Genomic DNA, 25,668 nt, shown 5'->3' with positions numbered 1-25,668 from the left:
CCGTACCTTAATTAGTACCGAATATATTACATAAAGTAAAATGCACTTACCTAGTAAACTCATAAAACGAACCGCCTTTGCAAACTTCTGTAAAAGTAAAAAGAAAAAGAGAGAAAACAGCAGACCGTGAAAAGACTGACACGAAAGGGCATTCCAGTAATTTCAAAAAAGTCTTTGGGTTTGATTCCCCAAAAGCCTAAAACTTCTTTTTAAAAGGAGAGACGTTTTACCTTTTTGTGTGCCATTTTTATTTTTCTGAAAAAAGAAACAAATTTTTTGTTTTAGAAAAAGCTTTGCCACGTGTTGATCAGGGTGGGCTCCACGTTCGAGCAATTTTAAAGAAGTGATTAATTAATCTCTAATCAAGGATTTGTGAATAGTTAATCAGGCTTTGCCTCGTCGGACGACCCTCGAGTCTCAGACTTCCTTAAAATGAACAGCGTCCGTACTTCGAGGAGGGCATGCGAGCGGCGCCGCGCTTCCCGGGGGGCTCGTCCTTCTCAAAAAATGACCAAACTGTCCCTGTCCTTTAGTTTACCAAATTCTCCTTATTGACGAAAATGCCCTTCAAATTATTATTATTATTTTTTTAATAATCCAAAGGGGAAACGCAACCCCCACCGACAGCATATTTGCTATAGCTCCCAAGTGGTAAACCCTCTTGACAGCTTCGAGACGTTGTGGCCAGGGATGCCGCCGGTGGGTTTAGAACTTTTGACATCTCGTAAACTAGGTGACATTTACAAGCCATCCCTACCAGATGAGCGGAACCTTAACGGGTAGATGCCCTTGATGTCTAGATCGCCTTGTATTGCAATTATTGACGTGACAAAGGTAGAGGCCGGCATTGGTCGGCCATGGGTCAACGGCCTGGCCCGTTTACTAACAGGACGGGTTTTGGCTTGGTTCTCAAATGAAGTCTGGGTCAAACCCGAATGCATAAATGCTTGACTGAAATTTTCATGCAACTAATTTATAATTAGTGCCACTAATTAAGTAAATAATAGTTATTCAAGTTACTATTTAATCGTTAATTTTTTACAATTTTTATTTATTGAAAATTAATAAATAACTCAAACCTATTGGGCCGACTAGAGCCCATCCCACGTATATATCGGGTCGGCCCGTGCTCGGCCCACATATATAACGGGTCAGGTTATGGTCCTGTACCTAATGTGCCCGAGCCTAAAATCATGGCCTAAACCCAGTTCATGACCGGCCAGGTTGGATTGGCCCATCGAGCTGCCGGGCCGGTTGCCCACCCCTAGACAAAGGGGGTACAAAATAGGGGTGTCAACGGGTCGGGTTTGGTTTGAATCTAAGTAGAACCAGACCCCGACTTCATTTGAGATGACGGTTTTGGCTTCGAACCCGGGTTGAATAAGACCCACCAAAAGAGAAATCTTACCCATCTTTTTTACATTGAAAAATTGTGGATCTTAATCAAAACTCGGGTCAGGCGTAGGTCTGAAATGAAATTTCACAAACCATACCTGGCTGTATATATTAATGGGACCCTTCGCATCTGACACGGATTCCAATCAGACCTTATTTATCACCAAACTCTAACCCTGTAGCGTTGGGTCTGGGTCAAACCCGACCCATTGCATTGACACCCCTAGTTCAAATCATGGGAGATGTTTCCGTCAGGATTGGGGTTGATCCAGATCTAGCATGTCCAACTACCACGATAAACTCATAAACAATTAATATTTTGAATTTCTTTGCTACTATTGCAAGAAATTCATAAAATGAACTTTTTTTTTAGTATAATATCAACTTTTCAATATGGCGTGAATTTATTCTAATCTTGTCATATTGTGATTGCTTTTATTTCATTTTTCTGAGGGAAATTTTCAAAAACACACTTAAACTTTGGGGAAATAAAAACACACCTAATTGTCTATTCTTGTTAAAGACACACCTAAACTTTGTCATGGTTAATTAAGAAAACCCAAAGTTTACTTCCATCAAAGTTATTGTTAACTACCAAAACTTAGGTGTGCTTTTTATTATTACCAAAACTATAGGCGTTTTTGAATATTTTTTTAAACATAAAGATATTGCTTTAAGGATAAATTATTTACCTTAGACTATTAGCTCAACTTTGGTTAGTGACAACCCAAGTAAAATCGATAGAAGTGTATTTTTAATTAATGAAGCTTAAATTTAGGTGCACTTTTAACAATATTAAAAACTTAGGTGTGTTTTTTATCATCTCCAAAACTTTTAAGTGTGTTTTTAAAGTTTTATTTTTTTAGTTACATATTAAAACGTTCTTGATGTTTTCTAAAGAGAACATATAATTTATAACTCTCGTGGTTTCTTCACTTGCCAAGAAAGAGTCAAATGCAATAAATTTTCTCGAAAGGAATACAAAAAGTAAATGGGTTTTCAAAAGCCACAAAAATTTTAAGAAAAAAACAAGTAGATTAAGATAAAAAATCGACAAAGACAAAAATAAAATATGACAATATTATAACATAAAATTTGTACTTGATGAATTATCGCTCTAGGATGATATTTTTGAAATATGTTTTTCATTTTTGAAGGAATTCATCACATGTTGAATTATAAAAATAATGATAGTTCTGACTATAGGTGTAGGGATGCAAATGGTTCGGATCATTAACAGATAAATACATGGATATTTGGATCAGAATTGGATTTGGAACAGCCAAAAATTGCAAAACCTCTATTATGGATCCGATCCATTTGCATCCCTATATAGGTGGCATATACCTCGTTTTTAAAGGCAAACTAAGATTCGGGGGACCCCTATCAATTCATTAATTCAAAGCCAAATATTCATGAAAGCAATTACAAGTTACAAACATTTGGGACCTAATCAGGAGGTTTAGACTTTCAATATAATTTGGATCCATTATAGTGTGTTTGGCTAGATATCTAGCTATTACATTGCATGACTTTAAGACTATATTCACTTTAAACTGATTAAAAGAGTAACATGTGTCCAAGAAAGAAACTCTAATCACAACTAACATTCCTCTGCCCTTTATTTGATTATTAAATCCAAGTGTTGATGGAAATATACTAGATTCAAGTAGATAGACTTTAGTTTCGCTAGATACAAATAGATCCATCTTGATGTAGATACGTTTTCTCCATAAGATGCAACAAATCAAACAATAGCTCTTAATTCCCTTAGGGCTCATTTGTTTCATTCTTATGTAGGAAAGGCTTTACATGTGAATGTGTGCGTATTTTAAAAAAAAACCTACATGCCCAACCTTCGTGTGCAGAAGCTTTTAGGGCACGTTTAGAAGCAAGAAAAAAAATTGCCAATGAGAAGTTTTGATATGATAATTTTTCTAAATGAAAAGTTTTCATTTGTTTGCATAGCATGAGAAAAACAAAGTGAAGTTAAAAAACGTGAAAAAACAAGAGAGGGAGAGAGGGTCAATGAGCCCCCTCTAAGAGAGAGAGAGTGGTGGTGGGCAACTTTTAAAGAGAGGTGGTTCGGCGAGATAGAGAGAGAGATGGTCGACCACATCTAAGAGATAGAGATTGAGAGAGATCTGAAAATTGTGGTAGGTATAGGAAAGAAGATGGAGGAAGCTCTTATTATAAGAACTCCATGGAATGAGGTGTCTTGTTGGTGAACGTTTGCACTAATGCAAAAAAAAAAAATTGATAGAAAAAAAAATCTATCCTCTCAGGTGGAGGAATTTTTTTAATAAAAAAAAATACCTTTTTAGATTTAAAAAAAAATTCTCGCTTGGAATGATTGAAAAAGATGTCATTTTTTTTCTTACTTGCATTTTCTTACTTTCAAACATGCCCTGGAAGATGGGATGTAAGGATTTAGACATAAAAATGATAAGAAAATGAATGGTGAGAAAGGATTACATCAAAATTGCCAGCTCAACACTTTCTTATGAAAGCTTCATGAAACAAACATCGCCTTAGTAATGTCACTTGATACTTTAAATGGGCAACACGTATTTGTTGTGTTTGTACTTAATTTAGGTTCACCACAAATCTTTTTTCTTTTTTGATGATGAGGAATCCTCGCCAAAAGCCAACCTGCCTCCTACAAGGCAAACCTCAAGTGAGGCCCACGGCCACCTGGCTTGATGTGGCTCACCACAAATCAGTCTTATATTTGAAATAAACTTGTTACAAGTGGATACATTGGATAGCTTAGCCAGCATTTATTTGGAAGCCTCAAATCTCATATATGAGGTGGCATGGGGGCATGCTGACGTGGTTTGAGGCTCAACAATAAGATATGAGATCTTTCAACTAGGGGATTAAGGATTTATGATCTTTGGTATAAAAAAGAGGGAGAGAGAGAGATCCGTGTTGGCGCAATTCGGTTTCAAATCTTCGGATCTCAAATCCAAAGAAGGGTCCAGGAGATCCGGGGCTTTGTTACGCAACCTTAAGGACGTAATAAAGATATTTACTATCTGCAAGGGTATAAAGGATCTTTACTAAACATAACGCAGTGAGCCTTTAAAAGACTCATCGAGGGCTGTTTAGTCATTTTACACCGGCAGGCGTGTCAGTCGGGGCCATTCCCTCAGAATGACACCACGAAAAGGTGGTCCGCCGTGCAAACTATAATGACTAATATACCCTTACTTAAAATCTATAATAACACCACCACCCGAGATTATTTAATAATGCTTTCAAGCATTCCCAAACTGTCCAAAACAATTTCCAAAAACCAGGAAATATCCAAAAACCGTCCCCACCTCAAGCCAGTGCCACAATCCCACAAATATCCGTATGTAAAATAGAAAGGCATAAACAGATTAAAATATCTTATGAAAAATCGTGTTAATTTTTATCATGATATTATTATCAGATGTTAAAATTATGATATTTTCAATTTATCACAAATGTTTGTTACATGGCTTTGCTAATTAAAATTATTTTTAAATTAGTCGCACCTCAAGAAGCATGATTTTTAAGCTAGTTTCAAAGATATTTTATCGTTTAGGATTTGGTTTTTGTTCCCTTTAATTAAAAGAGACTCTAAAACCTCAACGGGACAAAACCTAGCTAGATATGTATCCGGTAATCCCTCTCTCTCTATATATATACATATCAAATTTTGCATCATATTATCGAACTGAATCCAACCCATTTACAAAATATCAAGTTATCATACATGCAAATTTGCTGGACGAAAAAGATGATCTAGCCCATCGGGTATGGATCCGTTAAGCAGTCTCCGTACACAAGATAGAACCCAAATCCAATCCCTTCTAAACCAATCATAGTCACTAACGAACGGGATTCGGTTGCACCACCTTTATATCTCCCAATCAATCAACACCCATAAAACCAGTTACACCCATTGAGGGTATTTTCGTAAAATAAAAACATCAAACCCCAAATACGTCCTCCCGCCGATAGAGCCGTCTTTGACTTGAAGGGCTGACGTCCTGCCCAGTCATTTTCTCAAAAAGAGAGAACGAAAACAAAAAAAAAAAAAATAGTTCTGAGATCCATCCAATCAGATAATTCCTTTAATTCATTTTATCTTAAAAAGAGAGAGAGAGAGAGAAGATGTAGAACTGTAGAAGGGTGAGTGGGGACCAGAGAGGAACAGTAATTAACCATGGTTAAAAAAACCTAAACCTGAGAAGGTTAAAGGGTTAAGCCCGGACAAAAGGTGGTGAAGGATGTTGGGTTGTTGGCTTAGTTAACGGCAAGCGAGGGTTTCTGGTCCGAATACGAGAAAGCAGCCTCTGTCCTCCCTTCCCCTCCTTGTCGGCCTACTCAACACCGGCCCTCGCTTAGCTTTCCGGCGAGCCTCCGTCCTTTTCCGGCCACCCTCCCGGCACTTGTCTCCCTCGGAATCCCCCTCAAAAACACGAATCTTCGGAGTTCTGTACTGGATATCGCCGGTAAAGGTGCGGCACCGCCAAGCAGCTTATTCCCTCAGCGACCGTCCAGAAATTCGGACCGCCGGTGGTTTTTTTCGAAAAGGTTTCGCCTTTTATCGTCCGCCGGGAATTCTCCCTCCGGTCCGGCGGAAAATGCTAGGTAGTCCGTCGGCTTGACGCCGGAGGAAGTCCGTACGATGAAGACCCCGGCTAATGCCTCGCCAGTCTATCCCGTCGAAGGTGAGTGAGAGTTTTTCGATTTGTTTTCCGGTCGCCGGACACTCGACGCGCGCAGGAGCTCGGTTCTCCGATGGGGTGGCGCATCCGGCGATCGGGCGAATAGATTTCTGACACGTGCCTTGTGGTGAGTAGGGAAGCGGAAGAGCAGCGTCAACCGGGAGCTATGGCACGCGTGCGCCGGCCCACTCGTGTCGCTGCCTCCCGTGGGCAGCCTCGTCGTCTACTTCCCCCAGGGCCACAGCGAGCAGGTGATTCCGCTTTGAATTTACCCTGCTGCCCCCTCTCTTTCCATTCAATGCCTTCACCATGTCCCTCCTCCGCTCTTACGGCTGCTAAGGGAAAAAACAAACTGGTGTTTTAGTCGTTAACCGTGTCTTTTTTCTTAAACTTGGTGGTTCATTTTGGAAATGACTTTCAAAGTCCTTCATCGTCCCTCTTCTACAGTGGTTTCGTCACATTTGTTGTCCCTCATCATTTGATTCATTTCCAAGATGACTCAGCGGTTTTGCCTGATCACGGTAATGGGGTGTAGGGGCAGAACTGTCATTTTTGAAAAGAGAACTGTTGCTGTTAAGCCGCGGGAAACTACGGCTCTCTTAGCTTTCGTGTGGTTTTTCTCTTGGGGGTTCCTTGGTCATTTACGTCAGTTTCGTAAGGGCATGACTGTCAACGTCGTGATTAACAAGGGGCTGATGCTTCTCCTGATGATTGATTAAGTATGATTAATTGTTCGAGTTGGTGATTACTTTTGGTATTAATTAGTTGCATGATTAAATGTTTGATTAGGAAAAGCCCGTTTGTTTGGTGTTAATGGCCTTGTTTCGGTGGTGGAGAATGATCTGGAAGTACCTGTCTTTTTTAGAAAATGACTGATTCATCCCTCAAACGGTCTGGTGTGTGTGTGTGGGGGTGGGCGTGAGTGAATTCTCAATTCCGTTAGAGGGTGATATTGATGGGGTTGATGGTTTTGCGGATTCATTTTCAGTGTTTGGTTTGTTTGTGAAGAATAAGGCTTCTGGGATTGCTTTTTGAGGGATGGGGGTTGCCCAGTTTGTAGAAGTTTCTCGATCGTTCTTGCCCTTTTGGGGAAAGTCCCTCCGGTCGCTCCTGGTGAGTTTGTTACGCCGTTCATGGACCACGTTGGTCGTCTTTTGGGGTCAGAGGGCAAGACGTCTTGGGAAAGAGAGGATGTGTTTTTGGTGAATGACCAAAGTACCCCTGATCTCCTAATGCTTCAGTACGGTAGGGTAGCGTGCTGGAGCACTGGTGCATGGTTGGTGGTTGGTCATTGGCAAGCCCCCTATGTTTCACCAGCGGTACCATGCCGAGGACAGCTAGAGCACCATTGTTCTGTGGTGGAGCTTGGGAACCGACTCCCCATGTATCTAGCTGTTTCGGATCTGATCCGTTTGCATCCCTAGCTTGCGAGCTACCATGTTTGACAGCCGAGGGGAGGTGTGCTAATGTTTGCGGCCTTTTCATGGATGTTAACATGTTCACTGCAAATTTCATAATAACGCCCCGTTTGGTACACTCCCACCCAAAGGAAGCCAGTTTCTTTTGAAAGGGCCACTTTGAAGGGAAGGTGCTTCCTTTATGCAGGGTAGGTGTGAACCCATTTTGACAGGAAAGCTACTTTTTTTTTTTCATTTATTATGTGGATCCCACCACATGTTTCTCATGAACATGTTTGTGTCCCTTTCTAAGAAAGAGGCTCTATATTCGCTATGAAAGTGTCCTCTTTCATAAGAAAGAACATGAAACAAACGCCCCACTTAAAGGGGTGTTCTTACACAACCTTCCATGAAAAGACACTTTCTCGTGAAAGGGACTCTAGAAAAGATGGTGCTTCCTCATGGAGGGAGCGGACCCCACCCGGGGATGTTTGATTCGCCCCCATGAGAGAAAGAGGCATTTATCTTATGAAAGAGGATGAAACGAATGCCCCCTTAAGAAATTTGAAAATGACATGGTGATTAACTATGAGCAAACATATCAACGGGGGCTCCGCCTATCTGGCGGGAGCAGTTAGTGCACGTCACCTTGTTTGGACGTTGCAAGTTCCGACCCCAAATGGTAACTGGTAGGTGTCTGCTTAACCCCAGCTTTCTCTGTCAAAAAAAAAAACACTATGAGCATGAGCACTTCAGTAATTTTATCAGAACACTGTCAATTTTAATTTTATTAAGATCATAAATTTGTAGTGAAATGGTTGTTATTCATTTGTATGTTCAGGCCAAGGTTGGAGCACCCATTTCATCCCTAGCAGTATTGCTGCAGATGTGTCTTTTTTTTATGACAAGGAAAACCCTTACCGAGAACCGGGTCACTAATGAGCTCATCTCCCTAAGAGGTAAAACTTGGGGCTGAGAAGACGACCATGTTTAATCCAAACCTTGCTCCATTGTTGGACTAGCTGTACCAACCCTGATTAGATTTGGTTTAGGTAGGTGTAGTTCAGGATCCAATCCTATGGTTGAAAACGAACCAAAATTTATAAGGTAAAACCCTATATTTTTTAAAAGAAAGTACATTTAAAAAGGAAATAGATTTTTATTCAGAACTTAAGCAAATCACTTCCAGTTTAAGAACATCCAAACGGACCCAGTTAGCTTTGTTGGAGGAGTGTGGAGCCGGTTATAAATCCTTAATTTCTAATAATAAAAATATTTTGAGGGTAGTTTTATAATTTTATTCTAGACTTGTTATATTCAACACTAGGAGACTCCTTTTAAAACTTGTTATTTAAATATTGGCGATACGGCTCTTGTATTGTATCTCAATCCATAAAGAAGAAGGCTCAATGCAGTCGGGGATGTAGGCAATTTTTGCCAAACCACTTAAAATCTTTGTTTTTTCATGTTGCTGTTTTTTCCTTTTGCTTTTGTCTGTGTTTGTTTCTTCAATATCAGTAGTTCCAAAGGGTCGTTCCCGGACAAGCTTAGTGGACCTTTTCTTCTGAATCCAAGTCCAGTATGGTCTTTCGTAGGGGCAGAAATGGTATTTTAGGTTGCCATGGTGGCCTCTAGATTCAGTTGAGATCCTGAGATTCTGATGTTTGATAATATTATTCAGTTTCAAAACGGGCTCATTCACAACCGATTCGATTCGCTGTTTTAATATTTTTAAGGGGGTTAAAAAATTGTTTAATATTTTTGAATAGTTTTATTGTTTCACAACGCGTCATCTGATGGTAAATAAATGGTTGTCGATTCACAAACGATTCGATAGGATTCTTAGGTTTTTTAAGAAACCAATTCATCTAGTGAACCGATTTTAACAACATTACATTACACCGTGTCCATTAAAATTTCTTTGCATATAAAAGTTAATGACCTCTTGAAGCTCGTGCATGATCAAGATGGTTTGAAACTGGGATATTGATAATTTAGACAAAGGAAGGAGAATTTGTCGGGTGGAAACCGTCACACGGGCACTGCACTTCAGCATGCGCATCTCGTGTGGACATGACATGTAAACACTTTACGGACACTTCATGGACATATAGCCAAACCAGTTTTACAAGCAATCAACATTGTGCCATTAGATATTTTTAAAAATCTTCTATACCTATTTAGTATTCAATTGAGCTCTTTTTCTTTTGAAATTTATCATTAATTACGTTACATTTCTTCAAAATGTGTCACCAATTATGTTTATATTTAATTTCAACTTAGTTTCATTAATTGATATTGCTGATTTTAGTGATTTAAAATTGTTGTTTTCTATGCACACTCACATATACATGCATCTATGTGTATATATGATCGTGTTCCTGAGTCCTAATTTTTAAAAATTATCGTATTGTGTGAAGCGTATCCGCAGTCCGTATCTATGTGACATAGGGAGAAATTTTTGGCCGGACATATACTCATATCCTATTGATAATCGATATCAAAGGTTCATAACGTATGCCACTACATCTTCAGCCTCCACTTTTCAGCACAAACGTCTAATTGTGCTAATTATTGCCATCTTGTTTTTGTTGCTCTTTTGTTTTGAAATTCACGGGCTTCCTTTTGTAATTTTCAGGTTGCAGCTTCCTTGCGGAAGGGCAGCGATGCCCAAATACCAAACTACCCAAATCTACCATCAAAGTTGATCTGCCTGCTTCATAATGTGACACTGCATGTATGGTTTGGAAATCAAATGTGGGCTTTTGACGAAAATGGTTTAGAATGTGTTCTAAGCTTTTTTGATTTCCTGTTATGTTCCTTCCTGAGCAGGCTGATGTAGAAACAGATGAAGTGTATGCACAGATGACCCTTCAGCCCGTCAATACAGTGAGTACCTTTCCTACTTGTTTCGAATGCAATAACAGCAAAAAGGGTTGATGTTGTTTACTCGATGCAGTCGTTGACGAACTTGGGCATATTTTATTTATATTGTGTTACTATTGTGTATAATATCACATCGTGCGTTCATGTGGTATCAATATTTATTGGCTATTGGCGTGAAATGAGTGATATGCATTTCTAAATTATCTTCTAAATGAAACTTAGAATGGAAATTGTATGGTTATGAGCCTAAATAGTACTTGGGACATTGTTACTTTTTTTTTATAGATGGAATTACTATATTATGTAGGGTGAATTATGAGTGGATATATTTCAGATCCTATCATACTATGTGCTTGTATATATGCTAATTTTGCTTATTTATATGGTGTATGCATATAATGGTCGATTATGCATAACTGTCATTTTGTTGGTCTCATTAACGATTGCAATTCAATATCTCATAATGAAACTGGAATGTTAGGATCTGTGGTTAATTATGCTCATTAGTTTAGGCATAATGTTTCTTTTTATTTTTCTCTTTTCAGTGTGTTGTGTATAACAAACTACAGCGTCACTCTTCATGTGCTGATCCTAGTGCTTGGTTTTCTTATCTAGTATGACAAGGAGGCATTATTGGCATCTGATCTGGCATTCAAGACGAACAAGCCACAAACCGAGTTCTTCTGTAAGACATTGACAGCAAGTGATACAAGCACTCATGGTGGATTTTCTGTTCCACGCCGTGCAGCAGAGAAGATCTTTCCTCCTCTTGTAAGTGCATTTTATCGACTTACTATTTATCGATTTGTTGATTAATATATTTTCTAGTTCACTTACATATGTTTATTTACGTCATTAGGATTACACAATGCAACCGCCCGCTCAAGAGCTGGTGGCCAGAGATCTGCATGACAATGCATGGACTTTTCGTCACATCTACAGGGGTAAGCTCATTTTCTTGCCATTCCGGGGCTTTCCTGTTGTAGATGATCTAACTTAAATAGTCAGGGCCTTTGTTGTAGTCACATCTGCACTGATGTGGTGCAAACTAGCACGTTCTCAGCTTCTCTATCCAGCTTGAGCAAAATTTGGTCTGATTGACCAATCCCTAAGCTGAGCCCCTGAACATTGGAAATGGAACGATCAGAGTGTTTTGTTTAGGGGTTCATTTGACGTAGCCTATATGAAGTTGGTTTTTTAATTGAGTTTAAATGTGCATGATCCAATGGATAACTGATAACCTGTAATAGATAATTCATTTTTCTTGCAGAGGTTTTCCTAGCGATTCATTTTTGCAAACCTATGATGCCAACCTAAAAGTTTTTCTTTTGATCTTTGCCACAGGTCAACCAAAGAGGCATCTTCTGACAACAGGTTGGAGTTTGTTTGTCAGTGGCAAGAGGCTCCTTTCTGGCGACTCTGTTTTATTCATACGGTACTGCCACTAATGAATGAAACTGGGAACAAAAAGTTGATCATATATCTCCTAAAAATATGGGCAGAAGAGTGTCACTGTTAGTGTCTTATGAATCAGAAAAGGATAGTTTAAAAAATGTAAAGGATGTTGATAGTAGGCAACTAATAGGAAAATTTGGTTGATAATGTAGTTTTATAGCAGCAATTATGAAGTTTCTTTTTTTTTCATAAAGTTTCTTGTTGATATCCATTAATGTCTTAAACTTTTGACCAACAAATCACAATAAAGAGATGTTCAAGTAGATTGATTCTCAAAACTTGAAAATCAGATAAGCCACTGAATTGAGCTTCTAAATTCAGTGAATTATAACTCGATATTTCTTTCCTCTGCCTCATGCAATTTTTTTCAACCTGAGTTGCATCCAGACGTACTGAAATCCGAACAAGCTCAACTTACAACCCAAGTTGATGTTGCATAAAATTGATTATGGTTCTATGACGTCCATAATTATTGTAGTTGACATTTTCACTTTTGTGGTCGTGAGCAGGGATGAGAAGCAGCAGCTTCTCCTGGGAATAAGGAGGGCTAACAGGCAGCCTACAAATATATCTTCATCAGTTTTGTCAAGTGATAGCATGCACATTGGAATTCTTGCTGCGGCTGCTCACGCTGCTGCAAACAATAGCCCTTTCACTGTTTTCTACAACCCAAGGTTAGTTGAATTTTCTCTATGGAGTTCATTGTCGTCCTAAGGTTTACACGTACCAGATGTGCTTTGGTTTATCAAGAAGCTGAAAATTAGTTGTCATTTCCAGTGAGGATCAAAGCACTTTTAATTTTCCTTGGTTTTGAGAATATTTTATCCTGCAGTTAATCCTCTAAATCTTTTTGCATGAACTTCACCCTCACTTCTGTGAAATGCATGCCTATCATGATCCCATTTCTTTCTTTTGCTAAAGTGATTGAAGTTTTGTTAGCAGTTTTTTGGTTCTCCTAGATGCATCTTTTAGAAACTACTCTGAACACTTGCTGCATGCTTATAGGGCAACCCCTTCTGAATTTGTTATTCCACTGGCAAAGTACAACAAGGCAGTGTACAGTAATCAAATATCTTTAGGAATGCGCTTCAGAATGATGTTTGAAACCGAGGAATCTGGGACACGGAGGTAGTCATACTGTAACTCTTACTAGTGAACTTTCCTACTTTTATCATATGACTTGGACGTGCGTGATCCACAATTTTTTACGTAGAATATGATTCTATTTTTATCGTGCAGATACATGGGTACTATTACAGGTATCAGTGAGATAGACCCTGTTAGGTGGAAAAATTCACAGTGGAGAAACCTACAGGTGAACTAGTGATAGGCATTTGCTTATTACGGTTTTTCGTGTTGATGTAATATTCTTTTCATATACTTTATTGACATCTATTTATCTAATCAGGTTGCCTGGGATGAGTCAACTGCAGGTGAAAGGCGTACCCGGGTTTCAATTTGGGAAATTGAACCTGTGGCTGCTCCTTTCTTCATCTGCCCTCCTCCATTCTTCAGATCAAAACGTCCTAGACAACCAGGGATACCAGGTATATACTATGAATCATTTATCGTACTACATATTTTGGTTGTGGTTCCATGAGTTTCATGCATATGATGATTAAGGTTTGCTGGGATCTCAAGTCTGACTCTTGGAGCTATATTTAGGGCCTCGTTGCCAATAAGCTGATGCAATTCAGACCTTGGCTTTCGCTGGTTTTCATGGGCTAGACCAATAGTTTATCCATATCTGGTTGTCATTATTAAAAACAAGCATAGATGTCTCAGTAGACCTGAAAATGGGATGACTAACCAAAACACTGTAGGACTGCTTTTGCAGATGATGAGTCTGATATGGAGGTCCTTGTCAAGAGGACCATGCCATGGCTTTGTGATGAAATTTGCATAAAGGACTCTCAGACTCAGAACTCTATAATCCCTGGCCTAAGCCTGGTTCAGTGGATGAGCATGCAACATAATTCCCAGCTAACAAATATGGCAGTTCAGCCTGACTATCTAAGGCCATTGGCATCACCTCTCTCACCTGTATTACAAGGCCTGGGGAGTACCACTGATATGTCAAGACAGTTGGGTCTGCGATCTCAGATATTGCAACAGAATAATTTCAACCCTCCAAAGCTGCAGCAACTACAACAGATTGATCAATTGCAGAAGCTGCCACCCACAATAAGCCAGCTTGGATCAGTAAATCGACTTCAACAGCAACAGCAACAACAACAGCAGATCGATGAAATTAGTCAACAACAGCAGCAGAAGCAACAATGCCTCGCCGGCCAAACTTTCATGCAAAATCCAATCCAAACACAATTTTTACAGTCTCAACTCGTAGCCCCTAATCACTTACAACAGCAGCAACAGTTGCTTCTCCAGACCCACCAAGGCATACCTAGTCTTCTTCAAAATCAGCAGCAACAACAAGTTCAACAACAAATCAGTGTTCAGAGCCAACAAAACAGGATCCCAGTTCAGACCAGCCTTTTCCAGCAGCAGGTTCTGACCGACCAAGCAGGCCAACAGCTCCCACAGCATGTGCAGCAGCTGCAGCAGTCTGAACAACAGATTCAGTTGCAACTGTTGCAAAAAATTCAGCATCAACAACAACAATCCCTTCTGTCACAGACTACTGTTACACAGTCGCAGACAACTCAGTTGCATGAGCAGCAGAGGCCGCTTCTATTGGAAACACCACAACAGCTTTCACAAACGCAGTTAATGCCTCAACAGCAAACCCAGCAAGTGATGCAGGTACAGCCGCAGCAGGATGCAACAAAGAATTCACAGACGGGGGTCCGACTTCCTCAAACTCTGCAGCACCAGCTGCAGCAGAAACATCAACAACAATCAAGCCTGCTGACAGACTTACCTGGATTGGTGCTGCCACCAGCGTCTAATTTTGTGTCAACATCCGCCAACAGTTTAATGGCAAATGGAACACCATCTGTGGTCACTGATGATGTGCCATCTTGTTCTACTTCACCTTCTACAAACAGTGCTCCTTTAGTTAATCTGTCAACCATTGCCAGGAGCTGTAGGAGCACTGGTTTTGTGGAGGAGGTGGGGCAATATGCTGCAACCATTCTGAGACCCAGTGTTTTGGATGCTATGGCAATTGGAAGCAACTTAGCTAAAGAACTGCCAAAAACTGAAATCAAGCCATCAGTGCACATTGCTAAGCCACAAAGCCAAGCTCCTTCTCAGATATACCCAAGTCCCACACAGATAGATTACCTGGACTCATCATCCTCTGGAACATCTGTCTGCATTTCTCAGACAGATGGACCTCTTCAGCAAAATTTTATGCTATCTTCCTACAACCCATCTTCCTTGATGTTGAGAGACACTTCACAAGATGAAGTGCAGACTGATCCTCGAAGCAGCATCCTGTTTGGAGTTAACATTGATAACCAATTATGCATCCCAATTTCATCTGATCCATTGCTTACAAGATGCTTGAGCTCTGGAAAGGATTTCCAAAACCATGTTTCAACTGCTAACATTCTTAACAACTTTGGCAATCCAAAAGAAATTCAACCTGAACTGTCATCTTCTGTAGTTTCCCAGTCATATGGGGTTCCCTCAATGGCTTTTAATTCTGGGGTTTCTGTGGATTCAAGCATCAACGACAGCAACTTATTGAACAGAGGTTCATGGATGCAACCACAATACCAGAGAATGAGAACATTCACAAAGGTTTGATGCTAAGTCTAATGTGTTCCTACTTATGTATTTTTCTCCTTTTGAGCCAAATGATAACTTGATTCTTCTGCTTGTGAAGGTTTACAAGCGAGGTGCTGTGGGCAGATCCATAGACGTCACGCGCTACAAGGGATATGAGGAGCTCCAGCATGATCTTGCTCGTATGTTTGGAATAGAGGGCCAGGTTGAGGATCCTCAAAATACAGGATGGAAACTGGTGTATGTGGATCATGAAAATGATGTCCTGCTCGTTGGTGATGATCCTTGGGAGTAAGTTTTATGCTTCTTGTACTACCTTTCCATTTTTTTCCAATTATGAATGACATGGAAATAAATTCCAGAGAACCTCCAGTAAGAATTTTGGGGCAAAAACAACAATTTTGAAACAGGAGTCCCACTGAGGTGGCTGGGCTAGGGAATTAATTGGATTTACTGCCAGGCTTTTGCGAAAGTTAATAGAAACACATATAAGTCTCCCTAACAATCATGATCAAGAACCAAATGGGCTTTGAATGCTTGAGCATGTATTTGAGAATTATATATTCACTAAGTGGGGTTAACTACCCCTAATGTGGAAGCTCAAGATGGTTGGATTGTCCGAATCACTAAGTTGAATTCAAACACTAAATTGAGTAGATTTTGTGATCAGTAGCTGGAACTAATATGTTCGTTATATGCCTCAGGGAATTTGTGAACTGTGTTCGATGTATCAGGATACTATCGCCTACAGAAGTTCAGCAGATGAGCTTGGATGGTGACATCACAAATAACGTCTTACAGAATCAGGCATGTAGTAGTTCAGATGGTGGACATCCATGTAGGGGGCAGTGTGACCAGAACTCTGGGAACCCCTCTGTTGGATCATTTGACCACTAGCAAGTGGTGGTAAAATTTGTATAGACCAAAGAGATCCTTAAAAGTTGTAAATTGGGAGCACCTGCAAGCATAAGAGCATGGTATCCAGTTCTTTACATCTTCCTGATGTTCTTTCCACCATTATTTACAGAATGGTGAATTATTTGCTCTTGGAAGTGACACTATTAGATGAAGGCACACAAAACTCAACATTTAGAACAAGCTTTTATCTTCAACTGTGGAGCAGAAGATCCAAATTTGGCGTGCAAAGCTGCTATGGCCATTATGGACTCTACATTGTATTCAGAGGATAGAGCCTTAATTCTGGATTGTATTGAGGTACCATGCTTGTAAGATTGCCTTCACTTCCTGAAATTTCATCTTCTCAAAAGCCAAAGCCCTTTTAGAAACATGCATTGAAGGGCTTTGAATGTACAAAAAGCAATGTAGAATTTTTTCCCCCGTGTACTGATGTAAGCTGTTCTAGATGAAGAGAATACTTTTCAGAAACTGAGGAAGAATGAATTGGAATGCTGTTGCTTTGAGAGGATAACTCAAGAATGCACACAGTTTAACCATTAATCATTTTCTTTTGATGGTGAATACTTGCTACTGTGTTCTGGAGATCTTGTATCAGTTGCCCCATGATGTAAACTGTAGATAACACTCTTTTAACAACTCCAAAGTCTGAAAGTTGAATCCTTGGCATTTGAATTAGCATAGTGAGTTTTTATTCTGTTTCGCATGGAATCAATCCCAAGAAAATTGGGTACCAAGCTTGTTTGTAAACTGTAGATAACACTCTTTCAACAACTCCAAAGTCTGAAAGTTGAATCCTTGGCATTTGAATTAGCATAGTGAGTTTTTATTCTGTTTCGCATGGAATCAATCCCAAGAAAATTGGGTACCAAGCTTGTTTGTAAACTGTAGATAACACTCTTTCAACAACTCCAAAGTCTGAAAGTTAAATCCTTGGCATTTGAATTAGCATAGTGAGTTTTTATTCTGTTTCGCATGGAATCAATCCCAAGAAAATTGGGTACCAAGCTTGTTTGTAAACTGTAGATAACACTCTTTCAACAACTCCAAAGTCTGAAAGTTGAATCCTTGGCATTTGAATTAGCATAGTGAGTTTTTGTTCTGTTCCGCATGGAATCAATCTCAAGAAAATTGGGTACCAAGCTTGTTTGTGAACTTATTAGTTGAGTTCTTTTCTGTCAAAGTTCTAAACGTACATTAGGTACACCATCTGTTTTTTTTTTTAAGGGCAAGTTGGGGTTAGTTAGATCCCCTACCAGTTATACAACTATACCATTGGGTTTTGAACCTGCAACGTCCCAACATAAGGTAACGTGCACTAGATGCTCCTACCAGACAAGCGCCCCATTGGTGTACCATCTGTTTTTCTCCATTATATAGTTGCAGTCTATTTCCATAGAATGGCTGTATGACTTCTAAATTTCTAATTCAATTTGCTTAGCTTGGGCTGGTAACTCAGAACAGCCCATCTCATTGACAGCTTGTTTGGGATTGTCAAATTGGCTCAGGAGTTGAGCAACCAACTGCTGCTGCTTGCAAACGACAACAGTCGCCGAGAAGAAACAAGGTTTGAACAGCTGCAGCTCGCAAACTACTACAGGAGCCAAGCCGAAACAGGGCTTTGGCCTGTATATGTCCGTTCAGAAGAAACACGCATAGGTTATCTGTTTGCTGTGTCACATACAAGTTAGAAACAAATACATACTGGATATCATTTATATTTGCATAGGGATAATGTTAAACAATCGATATCTGATTAGAAAATAAGTGGTCAGCTTGAATCTAGCTGTTATCAGCAAGTGCACGTGTGCACACACAAGCTCAGCTCATATGGATCACTCAGTTGGCCATAACCCCCAAGATTTTCAACCCTTGTAAAATACTTAAAAATTGTAAACTTTTTATTTATTTATTAAAATCGTCAGCGAAAACATTTTTGAACAGGTGTTCAAAACCCGGGAGGGATTTACATTTCACTCAAAACGATTATACTAGATTCAAAAGATGATAATATGACACAAATAAAACACTTTCATTCAAAAGAACGATGTATTATTTAAAATATTATAAAATCAATATTATATCTTTAGTGGCCGGAAAAAGAAAATGATTGACTCATCAACAACGTTGCAGCATCCTGCATCCGCTCTGCAGTTATATCGTATTTCTTTACCTGCAATCATCTGCCCATAAAAAAAGGATAGACTTGTGAAAGCCTTTATCATTTACAAACGGTGCTTTAAAATATATATTTCAGAAACTCAAAAAAATATGATTCAGAATACTAATATAGTAAACAGAAATTCAGATGTTACCGTAAAATATCATTTGGATATCATAGTTCATCAACATGTATTCATGCATTAATCAGAAGAAGGAACATGCTTAAGTACAATAATACAATAAATTAATTAGTGTGAGGAGAAAGATTTTATGTTTCGATATTTCTCTCATTGTGGGTATTCACAGAGGAAACTTTGAGTTAGTTGAGACCATACGAGACTTTATTATACTATGTGTTTTCAAATCCCGTATGACTAACTGGTTTTGTGACTCCGTAGGGGCGGTTTAATAACCGAGAGAGAAGTCCACCCTAGGCTATAAACAAGGATGCACCCTAACCTTCTGCAGAAGTATAAAAACTACTCACCTAGGATACATATATAGTAGATCTTGTCCCGTATCTTTGATGGTCAAGAACATTGAGTCATTATCACTCGAGGGACATTAACAACAATATCTATTGGAGTTTATACTTCTTACCCTATACAAGGTAGGTCTGGATCTGAATGAAAAACAAAGAGTTTTTCTTTCTTAGTAAGTGTTTTATTACTATGTCTCCTTCTGATGAACATTTCAGGGCATTGATGACCTGCATACCCTAAATGTTTTATGACACAATTATATGTTCCCTCCCATTCAATGAAAACTCTATATATATGAGCTTGCGTCTGTGAAGGCGGATGCCACTTTAGATATGTGTATGGATTATCTTATTTTTCAAGTGTTGCACTTGCACTCTTGGCCTTTCTAAGCATTTTGCTAATCTTGATGGATCTATATAAGCCCGTGTCTATAAAGATGGATGTCACTTGTGTGATTGTTTGATATTTCAGTGTTGCTCTAACACTCTTGGCCCTTCTAAGCACTCTGCCTGTTTAGGCGGATCCTGACTATCATATTTTTCGCACAAAGTATTTTAAGTTGAATCTCAAAGGTTCCTTGAACCTTGGCTCTATTCTTGGAGCCAACTATATGTTTATAAATATAGGTCACTACAACCATTAGGTTTTCACAAATCTTAACTCAATAAAAGTTTTTGCAAATAGAGGATAGTTATAAGGGATATTCGCCAAATATCTGCTTCCCTGAGGATTAAGCTCTTTAAAATTTTATAAGATATTTGCAAAATATTTTCGTCTGAAAGAGTCATTTATACGTTGAAAAGTATTTATCTTTTTAAAATATTTCACTCTTCTTTGAAAATATTTATTTTTTTGAGAAGCATTCTTTACTTTTAAAGAGTTTGTAAAATATCCGTACTTCTTGGAAGGAATGTCAATAACTGATCAATATTTTTTTTGAGAAATCATAAAGGAGCAAATACTCAAAAAAAAATAATTGCATGTCTAATTGCATATATCAAACATTATACATTTTATGAGCATTTGACAAGAGAAGAACCTACCTTTGAACGTTTGTTGAGAGAAACAGGAAATTCTCAAAATAATTCAGAAGAATTTTTCTTCGACGACTTCGGTGATTCCTCCAAGAGAGTAACTTTGTTGAGCGAGGTCGGCAGGCTCGAATCTTGCTTGGCTAAGCTAACTTGGGCAGAGCTTAGTTAGAGGGGAGAAAGGTAGAGCCTAGTCAAGTTAAACCTAGTAGGGTTTTGGTCAAACTAGGCGTACTTAGGGAAAAACTAGGTAGGTCAAGGCTTAGGCTCAAACCGGGCTTGATCTAAGGGAGAAGTGGGCTAGGCTAGGTTCAAACCAAGGGTTAAGTCTAAACCTAAGGGTTGGGTTACCCTAGTAACTAGGAAGAGAGCGGGTGGGCTAGCCTAGCTAGGAGGGAGAGTTGGTGGCTAAGGGAGAACCACCAAAGAGGAGAGCTAACCACCAAGGGGGGCGTCTAAAGGGCTAGAGGAGAGAGGGGAGAGCAAGGGAGTGGGAGAGAGAGGAGAGCTGGTTTGAGAATGAGGGAAAGGGGGGGGGGGGTCTCATATTTATAGGTGTAGAGGTGAAGGAGGTGAGGCTAAGTAGAGGAAAACATTGTTTTTACGTGGAGGGTATTTTAAAAACACATGTAGGATAACTTGATTTCACATTTACGTGTTTTTATTTTTATTTTTTCAAAACCATGGGGCAAAATGGTGTTTGGTTTTGGAAGTGGTTTTTGTGGGCCTGGATTGAATCCTGGTTGGATCCAATCCAGATTCAATCTAGATCCATTTAGTTAGTTTATTAGGAGGCTGGAAACTAGGTCCTCACATTTTAGGTATTTCCTGAAAGAGTCTCTAAAAAAAGAAAGGAGAGTATTTTATAAAATAAAATTTTGTTATCTATGTTCAAAAGAAATGGTTGACTACTGGTCAACCTGAAGTTTGGACGACTATGACCCTCACAACATATTTGTCTCAAATTTGATAAAAATTACCATTATGCCCCAAAACTTGCCAGGAGCGCTCTGAACAAATTTCAACTCTGATTTCAACAATTCACTTTCGTTCTCTTCAAATTTTTGATGTGAACACCACCGTACTCTTGGATATCATATTAGATCTTTAAAAATATAAATTATGGTCTAGCCATTACTTAAGAAAAAGATCAATCTAGCTTTGTAATTTAGATCAGGTCTACTCAATGGAATTGATAAGATACCTACCAGACTATCACAAGTCTGACCTTGTTATTATAAAATTTCAGGTGAGCAATAAACAGGAGACGACATGAGGCAATGTCAGCATTCTGAACCAATAACTTCTAGGATCTCAAGATCAGTTTAGGATACTTTTGTACTATTATTTGAAATCTTAAGTCTTCTTGAAGTTGTAAATCAATTTTTGAAACTCTGATATATATGAATGTGCAAATTTTGTTATAAAACTTTGATTATACTTTGATCTCTGAGAAATATTTTTCCTTGCCCTGTGACCCGTCGGGATCATCTGACCCGAACTTCAAGTCATAAAATCCTCATTTCCCACTATTCAAAATTTTGAAACAAAAAAATTCAATTTTTTACACAAAAGTCTCGGTTTGAGGATTTTGGGGCATCACAACCTCATACCCAAGCTTGAGCTAATATTCAACCAAAACAAGTCAAGCTTGAATAGGTGAAGCTTGGCTCATTCAGCTTGTTTACCAACCGATCCTCTCCTTGGCATAATTCTCTTTCTAATGGTTGCATAAAGTTTAACTATGTTGGAGTGTGGAGCCTATTTTCCACTTAAATATAAATTCCTAATTTTTGTGGGGCAATTTTTTTGGAGGGTAGTTCTATAACTTTACCTTAGACACCTTGTTATATTAAACAACGCTAGTAGACTCATTATAAAACTCGTAGACTCTTATTTAAAGGAGGCAATCATGCTCATCTATTGTATCTCAATCGAATAGAGAAGAGGGCTCAGTGCGATTGTGAATATAGACAATTTTTGTCGAACCACATAAAATATTTGTTCGTCATGTGTGGCTATTTTTTTTCTTTTGCTTTTTTTGCTTGTTATTTGGATCCATCAGTAGGTCGAATGTAAGACCTGAGATTTTAAAAAAAATATATCGGATCCAAGTTGGATCCATCCCAGATCCGGTTCCCAACCCACGCGAAGCATGGGCTATTTAAACCCCCGTAGGGGGAGTTTCTCTTTACGAAAAGAGGAAACCCCCTGCACACTCTCTGTCGCTCTCCCTCCCCCCTGCACTCTCTCCCTCCTTGACTTTGGCACTAGCTCGTCAGAGCAATCGATCTCCTAGGTATGCACCCCTCTCTGCTTCCCTGCTCTCTCTCCCCCCTTTTCCTTTTCTCTCTAATTGACGCCGGTAGGAAGGCACCAACCCTCTTGCCCCCTCTCTGTTTCCTTGTAAATCAAGATAGAGGGCCGGCGCCCCTCCTGCCTTCTTTTCACAGTAGGAGGGCAACACCCTCCTACCCTCCCTCTTTCTTTTGATGACAATAGGAGGGTAGCACCATCTTGCTCTATCTCTCTCTCTTTTGACGATAGTAGGAGGGTAGCGCCCTCCTACCCTCTATCTTCTCTTGACGACAGAAGGAGAGCAGCGCCCTCCTGCCCCCTCTTCTTTTTTTTAGTCGTAGGAGGGCAACACCCTCTTGCCCTCTCTTGTTTGACAGCCGCAGAAGGGCAATGCCCTCCTGCCCACTCTCTTCTTTTGAAAGCAGTAGTAGGGTAGTGCCCTTTTGATCGCAGCAACAGGAGGGTGCCCTCCTGCCCTCTATCTAGGTTGTGGCCTACCTAGTCATGCTGGGAAGGCCCAACCAAGTTGAGCTCGATAGTTACTGAGCCCAGCTCGGTCCCCGCTTTCTACTGGTTGGATGCAGCCGAGTTGAGCCCAACTCAGTTCACCCTTGGGATGCGCCTGACTTAGTGGGTCGGCTCGAACCAGGTTTGGGTTCAACCCCTGCGATGCAAACATCACTTATTTCAATGATTTAAAAAGGTTTCATCGTTTCTTTTGCAGCATGATAAAATACCTTTTAGCGCACTCCATCGGTGCAACCAATGCGACATGCGCACCAAGGCACAAGCCCTTAAAAACCAACACTCAGAGTCATCCGCGAGTTCAAGAATCTCCAAGGTAGGGAAAAGTTGCATACAAGGACAATGGCAAAACACTTTGAACACACACACACACACACACACACACACACACACACACACACACACATATATATATATATATATATATATATATATATATATATATATATATATATATATATATATATATATATATATATATAACACTCAAGGATGCAGTTTTGCATATTCTTGTCCATTTAAATTTATGTCATTTACTTTACCGTCGTGCTGTTACATGCACATGCTACTGCTTACGTAATTTATTTAGCCAATGTATGATTTCGTACATTGTGCATCACTTACATAGTTTATTTAGCTTGATGTGTGGTTTCACACAATGAGTCTTGCTTTATGTCATTTACTTTGCCGCCATGCTATTACGTGCACAAGCTATTGCTTACATAATTTACTTAGCTGATGTACAATTTTGTGCATCATGCATTGCTTACGCAACTTATTTTGCTCAATATGTGATTTCGTACATCGAGTCATGCTTTATGTCATTTACTTAACACCGCGCTGTTACGTGCACAGACTACAACTTACATAATTTATTTAGCTAATATATGATTGCATACATCGTGCATCGCTTACGCAGTTATTTACCTTGATGTGTGGTTTCACACATTGAGTCTGACTTTATGTCATTTACATTACTGTCGCACTATAATGTACACAGGCTTATGTTTTGATATATATATTATATATACATATATATAACATTATAAGGTATGCAATTTTGCGTACTCCAGCCTACCTTGCATTACGTTTGCTTTTAAATACATAGATTTGTGCATGCTCGTCAAGTCTTTAAATAAAAAGGAAATTTCATGCAAGATTCTAATGTTTGTAATATTCATTATTTCGAAAAGCAAAAACAAATATCTGGTGGTTGCTTATTCACAACCAAGTCTTTCTCTCAACCCTGCGCAGCCCTAAGAGGTACGTACAGTCTTTTGTTTTGATATCCAAAATGATTTGGATACTCCCAACCTAAAACATGGGACTTTTGAGATTTCTTAGTGTTGGGGTTTCTTTTTGAGAAACCAATACCCCTCTCATAGTAATGGTACTATCAGACATGCACGATATGTTAGTACTACGATGATTGGATAAGAGGTTTATGGTAACCTCGTAGCGTGCAAATACAAAATAATAAAAAGAAAATCACATAAATAGTGATAATCAAAACTTTAAATTTTTTAAATAGTATTGGGTTTCTTTTTGAGAAACTGATACCCCTCTCATCGTAATGGTACTATCAGACATGCATGACATATTAGTAATACAATAATTGGATGATATGTTTATGGTAACCTTGTAGCGTGCAAATGTACAATGATGAAAAGAAAATCGCATAAATGGTGATGATCACCTTCATAGGAAAGATACTCGAGTTGGTTTAAAAGACCAGAGCATGTAGAATGGGTCATCAGTTAAAATAGAACCTGACATACCCATTCGTCTCTTTGTTTTTGTCAAGGGAGACAATGTGATGATATAAAAACTTTGATGGACAGGTTGTTAACAATTATACTCCTCGAGTAACATTTGAACTTGTTGTTCCCGGTCATCGGAGTTAGGGGATTGGGTGACCAAAAATTATCCTAGGTGGTAGGTCTCGATGACTTTTGCAGAAGTATGGATGCATCACCTTGAATGAGTGACCTTTAAAGAATTCTCTCTTGGTCATTGGCCGTCTACTTAGAAGCAGACTCAGCTAGTTGTCTGGGGTATCAAAATACATAGAATCACAAACCCTCAGACAATCTCAATTGTTTCTATATTTTTCCTGTGTGTACCCTTAAGACAATTAATATCAAAACAAAATTATCATGCTCATTTTACTTATTCTAAACAACACATCACGAAAGGGACAACGTATATGTTAGTTTTGTTCTTAATTTTTATATCTATACACCTACCAGATTTTCATCAATCTGACCTATTTCATGGGTACATGTGATGACTAGGTCTCAGAATGGCAGGCGATGGCGCGATGACGTGATGATATTAAGATGAGACTCTTTTCTTGACGTTTTGCTCCTGAGGATATTTTTTGTAATTTGGTATAAGGGTTTCTTTAAAATTTCACTTTTTGTGTAAACTTTAAAACCTCATTTTGAATCTATTTGGTTTCAATGAGTGTACGTTGTTACAAATCTGTTGCGTAAAGGAAAAGTTTGCCTGTAATGCGCTCTAGGTATGTTGACTTGTTATTTTAAACAACATTTTTTGTTGAACTGCTATTTTAAACTCTGAAAAAGAAATAATTACAAAGCTTTCAATTTTTTCTAAAAAGTTACAAGTCCAAGATTTTGGGGGCATTACAAATGGTATCAGAGCAACTGAAAAAACAATGATTCTTGATCATCCGACATCTGCATCGCATTGTAAGTATTAT

General features: G+C 39.0%; 1 protein-coding gene across 1 annotated transcript; it reads left to right on the top strand.

Moving 5' to 3' along the window:
• Positions 1 to 5,644: 5,644 nt before the first annotated feature.
• On the top strand, positions 5,645 to 16,915 carry LOC149843329 (auxin response factor 5-like). Its single transcript, XM_089999723.1, has 14 exons — positions 5,645 to 6,101; positions 6,234 to 6,349; positions 10,134 to 10,232; positions 10,328 to 10,384; positions 10,997 to 11,152; positions 11,241 to 11,325; positions 11,726 to 11,816; positions 12,346 to 12,510; positions 12,842 to 12,964; positions 13,076 to 13,151; positions 13,245 to 13,383; positions 13,674 to 15,544; positions 15,630 to 15,820; positions 16,234 to 16,915. The coding sequence occupies exons 1-14, from the start codon at positions 6,059 to 6,061 to the stop codon at positions 16,424 to 16,426; spliced, it is 3,405 nt and encodes a 1,134-aa protein (XP_089855849.1). The 5' UTR covers positions 5,645 to 6,058; the 3' UTR covers positions 16,427 to 16,915.
• Positions 16,916 to 25,668: the final 8,753 nt, after the last annotated feature.

Source organism: Nuphar pumila, chromosome 3, assembly GCF_984573655.1.
Source record: "Nuphar pumila chromosome 3, dmNupPumi1.hap1.1, whole genome shotgun sequence".
Taxonomy (NCBI): Eukaryota; Viridiplantae; Streptophyta; class Magnoliopsida; order Nymphaeales; family Nymphaeaceae; genus Nuphar; species Nuphar pumila.
Note: the sequence above shows the minus strand (reverse complement) of the source record. Positions and strands in the feature narration are given on the sequence as shown.

Excerpts from the sequence above, each read along its gene's own strand:
- LOC149843329 (XM_089999723.1), top strand. The coding sequence starts at position 6,059 with ATGAAGACCCCGGCTAATGCCTCGCCAGTCTATCCCGTCGAAG. Across the intron at positions 11,153-11,240 it reads AGAAGATCTTTCCTCCTCTT|GATTACACAATGCAACCGCC; the intron begins GTAAGTGCATTT and ends TTACGTCATTAG. Across the intron at positions 12,965-13,075 it reads GAGGAATCTGGGACACGGAG|ATACATGGGTACTATTACAG; the intron begins GTAGTCATACTG and ends TTTATCGTGCAG.